We start from the raw sequence: 16,561 nt of genomic DNA on the forward strand, positions 1-16,561 counted from the left end.
TGACAACATTTGTCGTCCCACTTTTTAATGTTCCTTGATCCCATGAGTGTAAAAGATTATGTAGCTGTCTTTATTTATGTTGGAAAAATGATGTTAATAAAATCTTATATGCTGCTAGTCATCAATCAATTTAACTCAACTCAACTCAACTCAAGTATTATTTCAAAAATATGGATTAGCTTGTCGTCAATCAACTTTATACATAGTTATACTCGGTATCAGTCTTCAATGGTTATGAATAACTATAAATGTTTTTCCTCACTACCTTTCTTGAAGTCAATAATAACAAACAAGATTAAAGTAAAAGCCAGTTGCAACATAAACTAATCAATATTCTACAAAATGGCATTTTGATAATAAAGTGGATTGAGTTTTCTTTCACCCATGCTGAAAAGAGAATCTCTTTAGCCATAGGATCTAACCTTTGGATCCAACTCAAGGAAGGTAATAGAGGATGAGATTTAATCATTAGACTCACCATTCCAACAATCAAATCATATCATCAAATTGCCACGGCCGGAAAGACTATCTCTTCACCCTATGTGACGAAAACCTTTTGCTTAATAAATAATAGTGACACTATTGCAACGATTGTATGAAATAAGAATCTTGTAAGCAGAGGAGGCCTTATCTTAATGAACTTCACTCGTCTCTATTGGTAATGGAACCGCATGATATGACTCTTGAACCATCATTTCATTTTCACTACTATTGACAAAGTGAAAACAACCCCCTCTGTGTATCAAATTCTAACGTTACTATTGGCCATGGTGAGGGGATTCCTCCTTTACAATGGTTGAAGAAGGAAATCCTCCTTCTCAACCCCATATATATATACATATATATTTTTTTTTCCTGATAAAATTTTGTTAAGTATATGTAAGTGAGAATGCCGAGGTAAGTCCAGCTCTGAACAATCCTCACTTCCTCAGTTTTTAAACTCATGAGTTTCTCAGGCAGATATCAAGCTCATGAATCCATGCCCAGTCCAAACCAATGCACGTAATAAAGGCCTATGGTCCAATATATCCAAGCAAGGATATTGGGCCAACCCAAACTCACTACAGGCCCACTCCTGGTGAGCTATATACCTTTAAATTTTAATTTTAGGTTTGCTTTGCTTTGTATTGTATTTTTTTTTTTTAATTAAAAAAAAAAATTCTTTGAAACCAATTCCAAATCCATCGCTACTATCCTCCCATTACTTGGGAACTTATGCAGGAACATGAAAATTGTGAATTGTGATCTAAGAAGGAATCTTAGATGAAGAAGAGGGTCTATTTCTTTATATATATATATATATATATATATATTTTTTTTTTTTTTGGACAGAAGAAAACAATTCATTAAGCAAAGCTTGAGGAGGAAAACCTCCTAACAGGTACAGATGGAAACAAAGCTAATGGGGGAGAGCCCCACCAAGTATGAGAAAGACCCAGACGTAAAGCTCCCTTAGCAAGGAGGTGAGCCTCTCTATTGGAGGACCGGGGGGATGTGAAAAAATTTACAGAACCACATTGAGAAACAAGAGAAAAATGTCCTCAACAACCATCCTAGCAGCCCAATTTAAAGAGTTCAGGCTTCCTGAGATAGCATTAACTACAGACAAACAATCAGAAAATACATTCAAACAACTAAAACCCAAGCTTAAAGCTAAAAGTAAACCATCCCGAATGGCTTCAGCTTCAGTCACAGCGGCCGAGAAAGAGAAGCTTGTTTTGCAACATGCCGCAACAAAGCACCTGTTATAATCTTTGATAATCACTCCTCTGCTGCCCCTCAAGAGATGCATAGACCAGGCCCCATCTGAGAACAGAACTCGGTGGGAGGGAGAAGGAGGAGTTGGAGAGGTTGAAGGAGAATCAACCAGGCCACCCGCCACTTGAGAGGATAGGTGAAGCATGCCCTCCTAAATTGAGGTGTTGAGAGTAGAAATAGTACATAAAAGATTTGGCTCCACAAAGTCGAAAACAACTATGTTCCTAGTCTCCCATATCTGCCACAAGAGACCAGACCAAACAACATCAAAATCCTTTTTATGGGGAATGCCCTTATACTTTACAAACAAGTAATTCAACCAATCTTTAAGGCAAGAACCATTAAATTCTAGGGTGTTAAACCTGAGGAGAGAGACAGACTAGCAAGTTGCTGCAAAGGGACATAAAAAAAGAGCATGAATAGTTGTTTCCTCAGAAGACTTACAAATGGGGTAGATAGAACTATCAGCCAAATTACAGTGAAAGATGAGTTGTTTAACAGCCAAAGCCTCAGAGGCACATCTCCAAATGAAAAGCTTTACCTTAGGGGCAATATCTAGCTTCCATATAATGCCCCATATCATATCAAGAGAGGCAGATGAGGGGCAAGTAGCTTGGAAAGCACAATAATAGGCAGATTTAATAGTGAACATACCATTCTTTGAGAAACCCCACCTCCAGTTGTCTTTCCTATCCAAAATAGGAAGCGGAATTTGAAGGATAGCTGCAGCTTCTGAGCTAGAGAACAAAGAATTTATTAAATTCACATTCCAAAATCTGTTTTGAAAAAACAAATCTGAAACCTTACCAACAAGTAGTGCAGTGTAAGGGCTAGAGATCTTCCCCCTAAAGAAGGACAGCCAAGGATCGGAGTAAATGAAAGTATCTAACCCATTACCTATATTACGCCAGAGCCCTTGAAGCAAAAGGGTTCTGCTCTTTAAAAGGCTCTTCCAAGCCCATGAACTAGTAGGCCTAGAGAGAGCCAAAAGAAAGGAACAGTTTGGGAAATATTTCTCCTTTAAAACCCTTCCTCATTATGGATAAACCTCCAGCATTGTCTAGCAAGGAGAGCTAAATTAAGGCAAGCAAGGTCCCGAAACCCTAGCCTTCCAAATTTTTTACTTTGGCAAAGATTAGACCATTTGATCCAAAAAACCCGTTTACCCGTGTTGCCCTTCCACCAAGAACACCTCATAAGCCGATTAAGCTCATCACATATACTCACGGGTAAGGCAAACATAGACATGGCAAATGAGGGAATTGTAGTAACAACAAACTTAAGCAAAATTTCTTTACTTGCAGCAGATAGAAAATTCTCTTTCTAGCAAGATAGCTTGCTTTGAACACACTCAACAATGTTAGAGAAAAGAGCTCTCTCAGATCTACCAAATTCCGAGGGAATTCTCAAATATTTTCCATGATTAGTAACCTCTTTAAACCCCAAGATTTGACCAATGTCCCTTCTAATTTGGACCGGAGTGGAAGGACTAAACAGAATGCTTGACTTACACATTAACCTCTTGTCCTGAAGCACTTTTGTACCTCCTAAGAATATCCTTAATGCAAAAAACATCTTGATTGCAAGATTTAGAAAAATCATGTGATCATCAGCAAAAAGTAAATGGGAAACACAAGGGCCAGCCCTACTTGTACAAATTCCAAAGAGTAGCCTAGTATAATCAACATGAGTAATAGAAGAGGAAAACGCTTCTTGACACAAAATGAATAGATAAGGGCTGAGAGGATAGCCTTGTCTAAGGCCCCTCTGGGGCTTGACTGTACCAATGATGGACCCATTAACTTTGATATGGTAGGAGACTGTTGACACACATCGAATGACCCAATTAACCCATTTATCATGAAAGCCTAATTTGAAAAACATGGCCTCAAGAAAAGGCCATTCAACTTTATCATAAGTTTTACTGAGATCATTGTTGTCTAAAATCCAGATACCCTCAGTTGATCAGAGCCGAGAAATATGATTAAATTGTCACTTCCTTGCTGTAGTAGCATAAAAAAAAGTCGTGTTCTTGTCTCCCTCAATAATCCAATGAACACGAGATCTTTGAGCCCAATATTTTTCTTCTTGTAGCAGAAAATCTTCCAATTTTTTACGGATCTCCAGTTCCTTATCCTGCATAAAAGGGCGATTAGGATTAGATTGGATATTTTCAAGATCTAAAGATAGCCTAGCAATCTCCTTACTGCTATTCTTGAAATTAGATTGACTCCAACCCTTAAGTTTACACCCACACCTCTTGAGTTTAGAAAAAACACAAAAGGAAGCCGACCCATCCACAGGAGAATCCCAAGCTTCCTTGACAATGTCAGGGAGCTCAGGATGCCCAATCCATTTGGACTCAAACTGGTACAGGGCAGGCCCCCACTTCCTTTTAGGAATCAAATGGACAAGAAGTGGAGTATGGTCTGAGGCCATCATTGCATTCCGATAAACTTGAATACAGTCCAAAAGGTGAAATAACTCTTCATTGCCAAATACTTTGTCAATACTGACCATAATTAGATCTTGTCCCCGATGTTTATTTGACCAAGAAAAGTGAGGACCTGAAAAATTCAATTCCATTAAACCACATGTGTAGCCACCCAGACCCTCAGAGCATCCCATGTAGCAAGGGAAGAGGGCGAAGAACTAGAACTTAGAATGCGATGACATGCTTTGCCGTTTCAATTTTGTTGTAAGTTTTGGTTGCCGTTTCAATTTGGTTCGATATTGATTTTGTTTTTCCCTCCCTTTTGTTAGTTTCCATGAAATAATTTGATGAAAATTTTCAGGTTATTAAAAAAAAAAAAGAAAGAGAGAAAGAACTTTGCAAGTTCACATTCTCCACACCCAGACATGTGGAGAAGTATGGATGAATTGTTAAAAGATACCTTTACCCCTGCTCCACTTTCCCATGTTTTTGGGCGTCGAAACTCAGACAAACATGGTTCTCAAGCTTCATTTTCCCATCAATCTGATTTAATGTTTGCCCATGATATATGTTCCATTATAACTGCTATAATTTGCTATTAATTTTGAAAACTTCCACATCATGGGCTATCCTATCTAGGCCAAGTTGGCCCATACTATATGGTCCATTGTATCAAGTAGGGTGGAATAAATTTGCTATCATCTTTTTTCCGTAGTGCTTTTCTGCCTAGTGTTTTTCACATTGCTTGTTTCTCCCTTGGTTAAAAAACAGTGAATTTTTTATATGGAATCTTTTTTTTCTTTTCGAATTTCAATTTGCAAAATTTTCCACCTGACATTTTTTCATCAAAGGATGTATGAAGAAATCAATTTATGGGTCTTCATACAGAAGTCGATAATTTCTTAAAAAATGGAAAAGATTGGGCTTGTTGCTAGGTTGCTCAACATTTGTCATTTTCTCTCCTAAGTTTTTAGTAAAAGACTCATTGTCCTATTTTGTCTAACATTGTGATTGATGTATACAACTAATTTATCAAAAGTGGGTGGCATGCCTAGCCCGCACCCATTCTAAATCATATTTAATATCAAACATATATATCATGTGCCACCTTCATTGGGGCCCAAATCTTGTGGATAAGTTTGGCCTAAATTTCCTTTTATCCAATTGTTAAGTTTCAAGCCCAATTCAAATTGGCCCAGTAACAAAATAAACCATTAAAAAATTTTAGACTACGTAAGCCATAAAGGGTGAGATTGAGAGGTGATGTGTGAACGTACCTGTTCATGAGAGGAGGGTGATTTCGAATAGAATTAATTGAAGGACAATAATCTATGTAGTTGATTCCACAGTTGAGATAAGGCTGAGTTCAGTTTATAGATCGAATGAGCCGGATCGTTTGGAATTGGAATCGGTCTTGGCCAGATCGGTTGCAAGTTGCGACCGTATTGTAGGAAGATACGGCCAAATCCAATATGGCCCTACGACTAGGGCTTCATAGATACCACCATTCACAAGGTTATCTGCAGATTAAAATATCTGAGCTTACGATATTCCTCTGGCTCTGGCCCTTTCTGACCCTGCCGAAGAAGACCCTCTTCTGTAAACCTCTCTCTCTCTCTCTCTCCTGCCCCTTATCTTCTCCTCCCATTTGCTTCCCTCCCCTCTTTCTCTCTGTCTCCATATCGGTCATGTCTTATGCTTCTACAAACCTACTCAAGCCGCTGTCAATGGCAGGAGGCAGCCTCACCTCTCCTTCAACCCTCTTCGCCACTAAGGCCGGGTACCCATTTATCGCTCTCCCTGCAAAACCCGTAAAACTCCTTCACCTCAACTGCTCGTCTGCCTCTTCGTTTCCTTCTTGGCTATATCTGAAGAAGAATATATCTCCATCAAATGTGATGGGTTTTGTGGTCCATACCTCTGGTTGGGCTCAACAAGAGGTAAAAAATGAAGTTGAGGAGGAGACTGATGCTCGTGTTTCGGATTGGGAGGAAGAGGGAGAAGAAAATGTGACAGAAGGGAGCGAGGTCGAAGATGGTGAAGTAATCGCTGGAGATGGGTTTGTTGAAGGGGAGGGAGAAGATGATTACCCAGAGCCACCTGAGGATGCCAAGCTATTTGTCGGTAATTTGCCTTTCGATATGGACAGCGAGAAGTTGGCTAAGCTATTCGACGAAGCAGGAATTGTTGAAGTTGCCGAGGTAATCCTTTGTGCTACTGATGCTCGAGGTTTCTGTTTGTCTATGCTTTTGAAGTTCTTAAGATGTGGGTTTTATTTATTTTGTTTTGTAGGTAATTTACAACCGGGAAACAGATCGAAGTCGTGGATTTGGTTTCGTGACGATGAGTACAGTGGAAGAAGCGGAGAAAGCTGTGGAAATGTTCCACCGTTACGTAAGTTTCTCCATTGGTAATAACTGCAAAGATGCTTTGTTTTTCATTTGCTTACTCTTGTATTGTGTTAATGAAATTGTTGTTCAGTGCTCAAATTTAATATTTTTGAATGACTATGTTTCTTATATGGTTTTACAGAATTGTATGGGATGCATTTCTGTATTCATGACTTGTGATCTACTTGCTTAGAATATTGCATTTATGAATCTTGGGCCTATGTGGTTTATATGCTCTGTTTGGCTGCTTAGTTTAGCCCATAAACAGTATGTGCAAATTTTGTATATGCTTGATCCTCTAGTTTCCAACTTACGGGGATATTTTATTTCTCTGTTGATTTGGGGATACACAATTCTGTAGATTTATTTAGATCAGTTGTTTACTTTTCATAATCTAGCGAATCTCAATATATCTTGGGTGTTTTAAATATAGGTTGGTGAAATTGTGACGATTTTTGATGCAAAAACTCTTTATGTAACAAGCCTTAAAATGTCAATGACCATATAAAAGTTCATTGTTGAGACTGTGTCACCAAATCATAAAATTTCACTGTTGAGACTTGGTCTTAGGGAATTCTAGACATTGTGTGTTGCCCCTCTCATTTTGGTTTGAGAATTAGCAACATAAGGACTTGATGTTAGTTGTGCAAGTTTTTTGCTCTAGAAAGACTCTACTTAATACAACTGATTTTGGCAAAGATGTGATGTTGTGAGATGCCATTCTTTGGAAAATGCAGTTTCTGTTGAGTTTATAGCTTCTATCCACAAAAGCGAAAGTAATTCTGGATCAATTTGGTTTCTGCTACCTTGATTGATGCATCTTTGTGTTTCTGTCAAAGATGCAGAATATAAAGACATTAGTTGGCTTCAGGACATTAGGACAAGGTGTTTTTGAAAACCTTGAGTATACTCATTGCCAACTCAAACAATCAAACTTTTTCATTCAGTTTCCATTGTAAATTCCGTATGATGGACCAGAATTGTAGTTTAGTTATTGTTCTTAGATTGGGAATCCACTTAACTTATGTGACTCTCAAAAGCTTGGTTCTAAAAGAGCTTGTTGCTTTCTTTCTCATTTTGCTTCCTTCCAACTTCCTCTTACCGTTTTCGGGGGTTAAACTTAATAAATATTAGATGTAGAAATCCAGAAGAATAAGAAATGATTTCATATTGGAAAGTCAGATCGGATTTAAGTGTTCATGAAACAATGGGAGATAAAAATTTAGTTGCAAACAATCAGTTTTAGTTCATTCTTAATACCAGACGTAGTTTGCCAGTTTGGTGCCGGATGTGTCGAACTCCACTAATGAATTTCACCACCTTGGGGATTTGTTGTCTAATGAGGATAATGAGAATGGAAATAATGGGCCTTTCACATATCTCTTGTTTATGGTTAGGAATCGATAAAAAACTTCACTCTTTATCTCTTCGCATTTGATGATTTTGTTAAAAATTTCCCCAATTTATTTAGCATATTCATGGTAACCCTCTTACCCTATCATATTCTCATATATGTGTACATGTAGGAATGAAAACAATGTGTAAATGTTCTCTGGTGAAAGGAGCTTCTGATATGTAGTTATTGGAAGATGAACCACTGAAAATCAATACTTCCCTTATGTGATTGCAATCCATTTGGCCAGGGAAAATCTCTGTAGTTAAATGAGATAGTAGGCCCACAGTGTAGTTTAATAAGATGGGCAGTGCCAACGCCAACATTTTGTGAATCTGTATCTGTGAATTTAATCCTCTTCAGTATCCCCCATATGGGCACCATAGTACACCCGTCACCAATACAGAACCTCTAATGCTTACAAATCTCAACCTTCTCGGTGTGCCTTAGTAAATTCCATGGTAATTAGTTGACAATACACTGCCGAGCTTGTGCGTCTTTGCTGGATTTCTTATTACATTGCATGATTATATGTCGTTACAAAGACTTGTATTCTATGTTTAGTGGGTTAAGACTCCTCAAAGGTCCCTAGCTTTCTCCATTTTGTCTTATGTGCCTGAAATTGCAATATTTTCTGTCTTCTCTTCCATATTGGAAAAAGATTTCTCGACTCTTTTTTTTTTTTTTTTTTGAATAAATGATGTTTTTCCTTACCATATTGTGGCTTTTTTTTCAACTTTAATGGATTTTTCAGAATGATGGAGAATTTCCTCCTTACTTTTAAACAGGATGTAAGTGGCAGGCTTTTGACTGTGAACAAGGCTGCACCAAGAGGGTCCCAGCCTGAACGACCCCCTCGAATGTTTGAACCTTCATTCAGGATCTATGTTGGAAACCTGCCGTGGCAAGTGGATAATGCTCGTCTTGAGCAGGTTTTCAGTGAACATGGCAAGGTTGTGGATGCCAGGGTTGTATTTGACCGGGAAACTGGACGATCACGTGGGTTTGGCTTCGTAACAATGTCCTCACAGTCGGAGTTGGATGATGCAATTGCTGCTCTTGATGGACAGGTAAGATACATGCCCTGCTTTCCATATATAGTATGTGTGAGTTGTTTCTTTAGAGGTTGTTTTTCCCTGATACTTCAAATGGATGGTTAGAGGGCAACCGCTTTGTGCAAAGAAATGCCAAAGGGTTAGGACATACTCCAAACTCATCCCTCACAGGACCGCTCATAGGTGGGATCAGCGCTGGTTAATGCCCTTTTTATTTTAGAATGTGATCTGCTTTAGCATGCCTGGTTATTATGGATTTTAGGTGTCAGTTCTTGCTTCAGCCAGTTTGATATAATCTAGGTTGGACCCAATTATGTATTGCACGTTGAAAACCAATTCGGCCAACTGCATTGCTCCTATGAGAAATTCATTTATTGGGTTTTGTGTGATCACATACTAGTTATCTGAACTTGATATCATTATTTATCTAAGTCCAGAAGAATAGATCCAATCCCAACATGTGGGATTTGGGCTTCTGTAATGGGTAAGCCGGTACCTGTTAAAACCCATAACTTCCAAGGCTTCTTGCATAATGGAATTTTGTTCTTCCTTACAAATGGCATACATTCAGGAGCCTTGGGATTCACTCTGGTCTCGGAGGGCAAAGTTTTGATTGGTCAGATGATCATATTGACCTGATCTTTCATCTCTTTAGGTTGTAGGTGAGTAATATATTCTGCAAATGGCTTCTCAACTACTATAGACCTACGTAGTCAAACCCAACCTTGAAATCTCCTTAGTGAAAACCATTCGGTGCCAGTCTTCATGCTTTCCTTATGCACTGTGTATATACAGTCGCTCAAGGATGGTGGACATTTCTCTCCAATTAGGTTAGGAGGGGCACGTTAGGCTTGATGTAGTTCAATTTTAAGTATGAATTTCTCTTACAAATAAATATAGCCTGTGATCCTATACATTTATTGATGAGCATCAGTAGTAGGTTATACCAAATGATAATGATAAAGTTGTCTGCTTGGATTTTAAGTTGAGGGTACTGAAAATAGATTACTTATAATGGATGCAGGGTCCACTGCTAAGGCATGTCCCATAGCCAAAAATCATTACTTTGGAATCTTTATTAGTTAAAACAGATAGAACAGGCAATTCTCTGCATCAGATGATACATCTATGTAAAGATCATCGTATCAGTATTTTTGTCGCATAGTGTTTGTGCTCTTGATGTGGAGGCTCAATCTGCTGTATGAATACCCTTTGATAAAATATCCGAAGTAATGTTTTTTTGGTCGGTGTTCTTATGGTATGGACCCCAAGTCTATTCCTTCATTACCTGTTTATTTAGTCACTGAATATTCTCTCTTAGATGCAAATTAAGAAAGGGTTACATGACTCTTTAACTCCTTGATTCTGTAGTCTACTCTATTAATGATCATGTCAGGTTAAGTCTTGACTACAAAGCCTGCAATCTAAGTTCTTACTGAAACAAACAACCTGATTGTGTGATGATGTTGGTGCAGAGTTTGGATGGGAGGGCCATAAGAGTGAATGTTGCAGAGGACAGACCAAGGCGTGGCTCCTTTTGATTTAGAGAGATGAATCTCCAAGGGCCTTTTTGAGTCTCCTGTAAAGTGTGATATGTTTCAGAGAAAAAGAGGGTGGGTGTCCCTCTGGTCCATTTGTTTTGTCATTTTATAGATAGATGCAAGGAAGGTTCGTTTTTAGGATTTTGAATTCCTTAACAAACTTTTTCACTACTTGTTTTCTTTTTCTTTATTTATTTTGTTTCTCTAATTGAGTTGGTATGATATTTATAATTATAATCATATCATTCATTCAAGTTGTTTACAGCTTATCTTGTTTATATCTATGCAAGGAGGTGGTCCTTAAGTTTTAGTGCTCCATTGTAATTTTGTTTCTATAAGCCTTTGTCTGCTCTTTAGTGTTGCAACATAAAAGCAGATCCCAAATCTCATTAGAATATAGAATTTGATGAACTACTACATTAATATTGTGTAATCTTGTTTCAAGTCTTTGAATTGTCAACCTGAGTTGGGTTTATTTTGAAATCTTACAATGTATTGTGGGCAAGGTTCAAGGTATCGGGTTTCGACCTTTGGGGAGATCGAAATTTCAATTGAAACCTGAGAAATTTCAAGAAAATCAGAGAATCTTTCCCGGTTTGGTAGAAACTTAGGTTTTGACCCTCAAATGATGTTTTTTTTTTTTTTTTTTTTTTTTTTTTTTTTTCTTTGTGACATCCTTTGAGGTTTTTCTAACACATGCACATCATTAGTTTCATTAAAAAAAAAAAAATCATACTTGTGTGGTAAACCAAAGGTTTGGTAACCATTATGTTGAGTTGTTGTCTGAAATATGTTGTAAATAAATGCATTTTTAAAAACAGAAAGAAAAAAAAAAAAAAAGGGGGCCATCGTGTATGCATAGATCGGGTCCTCCTGAGTAACATATAAAAAATTTACATAATTCTACTATATTTTAAAAAAAAAAAATGATTTTTGAGAAAGTTGGAATTTACCTTTATGGTTCAAACTGTTTTTCTTATATAGATGAAGCAAGAACCATTCTTAAATTTAACTTTGTTAGATAAAAGATGGAAATCTTTACTGTTTTTTCAAGTTTCCCACTCCTAAGAGAAAGAACTAAGAAGATGGTCAAATTTTGCTAAAGAAGGCTTGGATTTCTTTTCAAACTAACTTACATAGAACCTGGTTCGACTCTTTAATCAGTTTGGTCGAAATTTCCCATTGAAACATGGAAATTTCGTCGAATTTGGTCGAAACATGGTGGAAACAATTGATTTTTAAAATTCATAGGAAATTTATCGTTTTGACCCCTAGAGATACGGTTGAAACCCACGAAAGTTCTCGAATCATGATTACGGGGGCACTTGGATATTTTGCTCATAAGAGAAGTGGTTTTGTTATAGAGCAATGCTATGGAGACCACCCCTTGACCACCCTTATCTTCTCCGATCTTGTGTAGAGTCAGGTAAAGGGATGCTCACAACATTTGAAGGTCCCTTCATTAAGTTTCTCCTTTTGCTTCCCCAGTGTGGAATTCTGAATCTTACCTGAAAAACAAAAAATGTGAAATTCTAGAAGGGAAGACTCATTGTCTCATTGATGGGTGTAAAACCGATCATTAGTAAATAGAAAATATATATTTTATGGCAATTAATGACTGTACTTTTTCTGTATTCATGGTGTGAGAAAATTTTCTTCTCAAATTAATGTTTCCAAAATCAAGTCTCTATCCAAGGAGACCTAGCTATGTTGCCGGCTCATTTTCATCTAGATCAATTTTCCCTTAATCATGGTGAAGAGAGAACATCTTAAGTCACATATTTGACTTTTTAATTGGACAAGCATAGTTTGAGGGATTGGTCTTGGATCGGATGGTTAATCTGAATCGTTATCAGCACTAGTCAATCCCGCTTCTTGGTTCTATCAGTGGAATGATATGAACCAAAGGTGAAAAGGTCAAATAACCCAATTTTAAAGAAATACAAGGACAGAAATGTCCTTTCACACTGATTCTGGCATTTTTTTTTCTTTTATTTCATACAATAAATATGGTGGAAATTGAATTATGACGAAAACTTATCCAAGATTCTAATTATAGAATCATATAATGGTGGATGAAGATGTTCCTTCTTTATTTGGAAGCAGAGCCAAGACATTTTTTTATTCCGCAAATTTTTTTGGTAGATTCCTTATTCCGTAAATGAGAGTTGAGTTAATGATGAAATATACGTATCCAAGAGTTGAATTACAGAGCCCCATAATGGTGGACGGGGTAAGAAGTTGATGCAACTCACCTGGCTAAAAGTCCAATAATAAGGTCACATTATGGTGTATGAAGAGACTTTCTCTTTGTCCATATGGACAGGTACATTGTTAGTATGATGTTCTCTTTCCCTGACGCAATTAGGCGTGAAAAATATTCAGCATGCACAGAGGCCACGCTAGATGGACATGGATTTTTATTCCAAAAACTTAATACGAAATTCTTTAGTATCACTATTTAGGGAAAATGACACCAATGTAGAAACATGGACACGCCTTCTCACATCCCATCAATGGATCCCACACTCCCAATCCTTATTAAATGCCCACTCCTATAAGACAATTCATAACTCTCTCCCCTTATTGGTGCAAAACTGCACCTGGCATCATAGCGAACCCTCAACCCCACCAATTAAACATATCCAAGCAAACAAAGCTAAATTTCATATTTCCTGACTTCTACTTTAGCTTGGTTCAAAATATGAATATGAAACCATCAGAGACATGGGAGAAACAGAGTCATACCTTGTTTTATACAACACCATCTACTGTAATACTAGTAGCCTTATTTCCACGAGAAAAAGACATAAATGCAGCACTACTGGAACACCATATAGGCATACCCGCAAGCCGTAACCCGTACGTCTTCTCAGAGATATAGGAGTCCTCTCTATTCCTCCTAGATAATCAAATCATCAACTGGTCCTGGTCCTGGTCCTGGACCTGGGCTTGAAAGTAACCCACATCCCATTCCTCATGTAGAGAGTGGTAGTAATCTTTGGAGCCACCTTTTGGCCCTGAACCACCTCAACCGAGTACCTCAACAACACAGAAGCTACCACCATCTTCATCTGCATATACGCGAACTTCTTCCCAATGCACAATCTTGGTCCAGCATTGAACACTGGGTACTTGAACTGGTTCTCCATCACTAATTCTCCATCTCCATTAATCCATCTCTCTGGTTTGAATTCCTTACAATCCTTACCCCATATACTCTCCATACGTGCCATGGAGAAGATACAGTACAACACCCTCGCCCCTTTCCTCACCACGGTCCCGTCCGGGAAGACATCGTCTTCTCTAACCTCCTTGAAATCTATCGGCACCGCTGGGTACAGACGCAGTGACTCCGAAAGCGCCGCTTGTAGATATACCATCTTCTTTAATTCCTCCATCGTGAACACCCTTTCTTCTTCTCCTACGATACTCTTGATCTCGCCGAGAATTCGATTTTCTACACGTGGGTGGTTATGGATGAGCCAGAAGAACCAGGCCAATGCTACCGAGCTAGTGTCTCGACCGGCAAGGATGAAACTAATACAGAAATCTTCAAGAAACTCGTCTGAGAATTTCTCAACCTTTATCAGCCTCGACAAGAGATCAGACCCATCAGTGAACCGGCATTCCATCCTCCGATCCGTAACCGTCTTGGCCGCAAACTCACGGACAGTTCGAACCGCTTTTTCAAGCCGTCTCTCCGGTCCAACCCGGAAAAGCCTCATTGTTTTCCACACAAATGGTGGTACTGTGAACCTCAAAAGAGTAAGCTCCGTTGCCTCCTCAAACGCTCTGGCAAAGGAAACAAGGGGGAGATGAACCGCCAAACAACCCGGGTCAATCCCGAATGCGACCGTACAAATGTTATCAAATGTAAACCGGAGAAGAACCTCTTGGAGATCCACGGCCTCGCTTGATGCCACGAGTTGGTCTATCAGTTTAAGCAGCTTCTGGTGAACCAAATCCTGAGCCGTTTGAAGAGAGTACTCAACGAAGCGAGTAGAGTGCATCTCAGAGGTGGCCGCCCTTCTCTGTTCCTTCCACGTGTCGTCATCTGCATTGAAGATGCCATCGCGGAGGAGATCGGAGAACCTTTCACGGTAGTACTGACCTTTAGGGAAGTTGATGAATCGGGTCTTGAGCATGTACTCGATGTTGGTAGGATCAACGGTGACGATCCCATGTGCACCACCCATCCATATTCCTCTGTAATGGAAGGTCCCTCCGGACTTGATCAGACACTCGGTAGCCCAATCGTAGAGGTGATGGAAGTGGTAGAAGAGGGTGGGAACAATACCCATCACAGGCCATAGCATAGGACCCTTGTTGGTGAGTCTCTGAACCAAAGCACTGAAGAGGAAGAGACTCAACAGAGCCATAGCTACGTCGGAGAATCTCATGTGAGCTATCAAAGCCTTTGCAAGGGAGAGTGTAAGATTAGAACCCTTCCCTGCCATTTCTTTCCTTGGGCTGGTGAGACTTAGAGAGGAATGAGAATTCCTAGGACTTGCCCTTTAGTTGGTAAGCGGAGAAGATGATGATACTTGTGAGGCCTATAGGTGCATTGGAAATTTAAGGGTAATTGCTCTCTCTTGACTTTTGTTTTGAAAAAGGGTCCTATTATGTGCTTATTAGTATAACTCTCAAACGTAGCCCAACCACAGTGGGAAAGTGTATGTTTGTGGGTTTCTGCCATTAATGCGTCACCAACTACCTTCAAAATGTAGAGAGAGAGAGAGAGAGAGAGAGAGAGAGATCTCCCTCCTATGAATTAAAAACAAAGAAGAAGGAGGGATGGGCTGTGAATCGTTTTGAGTGTGTGGAGATATAGAGCTCACGAGTCCCAACACATCGAGCGACCCAACCCATAAAAGGTCAACAAATCAGAGTGATCACTGAATCAGCCATCATCTCAAGCCTGAACAAGCTGCATACTGCATGTCCTATTTCTGCAAATAGGTCAGGTTGATGGTGTATCAATTTTGGATTTATAGGTTTAAAAAAAAAAAAAGAAAAAAAAGCCCCAATTGACATAATGTTCCATTTGGTTAGAACTAAAAAGTGAGCTAAGGAGAATTTTTTTAGGTAAAGAAAAACTTTATATATATGATTTAATATGAAGAACTTGTGGCATCGTCCATGTAACGGATCACATTTAGTTAGGGTAAATTCATGGTGGGAGTAGAATACATCTTCTGAATCCATGGATTGAAATTGAGCTAAACGATCAACATACATGTCTTTGAGAATGCACTTCATTTTTGAACCCTCAGGCATCATTTGACAATATTTCGTTTATGTCGTTTCTATGTTTTTTTGTTTTCAGAAACGAAGAAACAATCTAAAAAGCGTTTGATAAAGTTGTTCCGTTTCACCCATTTCTAGAAACATAAATCAAAATTTATGTCTATTTATAATTCTATAAACGACTTTGACGAAACAAGTCATAAAAACGAATCTGAGAGAAAAAAAAAAGGTTGTTGTGCTCGGTAAATCTCTCAACTATTTAAACCTAAAAAGAGGCAATCGAACCCTTTTTCATTTTTGGGCATCCGATGATACTATTGGGTATTTTTAGTGGCATCATGTCTGTAAAAAAGTTTCGAAAAACAAGTTTATCAAACACCAACAAATCCGTTTTTATTTCAAAAACGTGAAAATTCTTTTCTGTTGTTTTTAGATACATGAACAATAGAAACAACATCAAACGGTACCTCAATGTCTCACTAGTGGGTTTGGCTAATTTGAACTCAGAGACATACAAAATTTGTTAATATTTAAATATAGAAATGCACCCGCTAGGGTGAATGTGTCAGCATAAACATATTTGCTAGGGTTGCCAAATTGCCTCGACTAATTTTGTCCATGATTGATGATAAGGCAATTTTTAAACATAAGGATAAGTAAGGTCCACAATGAATTAACCAGTGTCATCAAATTTTGTGACCGAATTCAATTATATGACCAACTTGTATTCAATTATTCTT

At 38.5% G+C, this 16,561-nt stretch overlaps 2 protein-coding genes across 2 annotated transcripts; one reads left to right on the forward strand and one right to left on the reverse strand.

The window, feature by feature from the left end:
• The first annotated feature begins 5,736 nt into the window (after window positions 1–5,736).
• LOC122080372 (28 kDa ribonucleoprotein, chloroplastic-like) lies at window positions 5,737–10,881 on the forward strand. Its single transcript, XM_042647328.1, has 4 exons — window positions 5,737–6,393; window positions 6,485–6,586; window positions 8,764–9,045; window positions 10,506–10,881. Exons 1-4 carry the CDS (start codon window positions 5,881–5,883, stop codon window positions 10,569–10,571), a joined length of 963 nt encoding a protein of 320 aa, XP_042503262.1. The 5' UTR covers window positions 5,737–5,880; the 3' UTR covers window positions 10,572–10,881.
• A 2,334-nt stretch (window positions 10,882–13,215) lies between these two features.
• LOC122078377 (cytochrome P450 86B1-like) lies at window positions 13,216–15,260 on the reverse strand. The gene has a single exon (XM_042644343.1). The coding sequence runs from the start codon at window positions 15,029–15,031 to the stop codon at window positions 13,490–13,492; it is 1,542 nt and encodes a 513-aa protein (XP_042500277.1). The 5' UTR covers window positions 15,032–15,260; the 3' UTR covers window positions 13,216–13,489.
• Window positions 15,261–16,561: the final 1,301 nt, after the last annotated feature.

This window comes from Macadamia integrifolia, chromosome 5, assembly GCF_013358625.1.
Source record: "Macadamia integrifolia cultivar HAES 741 chromosome 5, SCU_Mint_v3, whole genome shotgun sequence".
Lineage (NCBI taxonomy): Eukaryota > Viridiplantae > Streptophyta > Magnoliopsida > Proteales > Proteaceae > Macadamia > Macadamia integrifolia.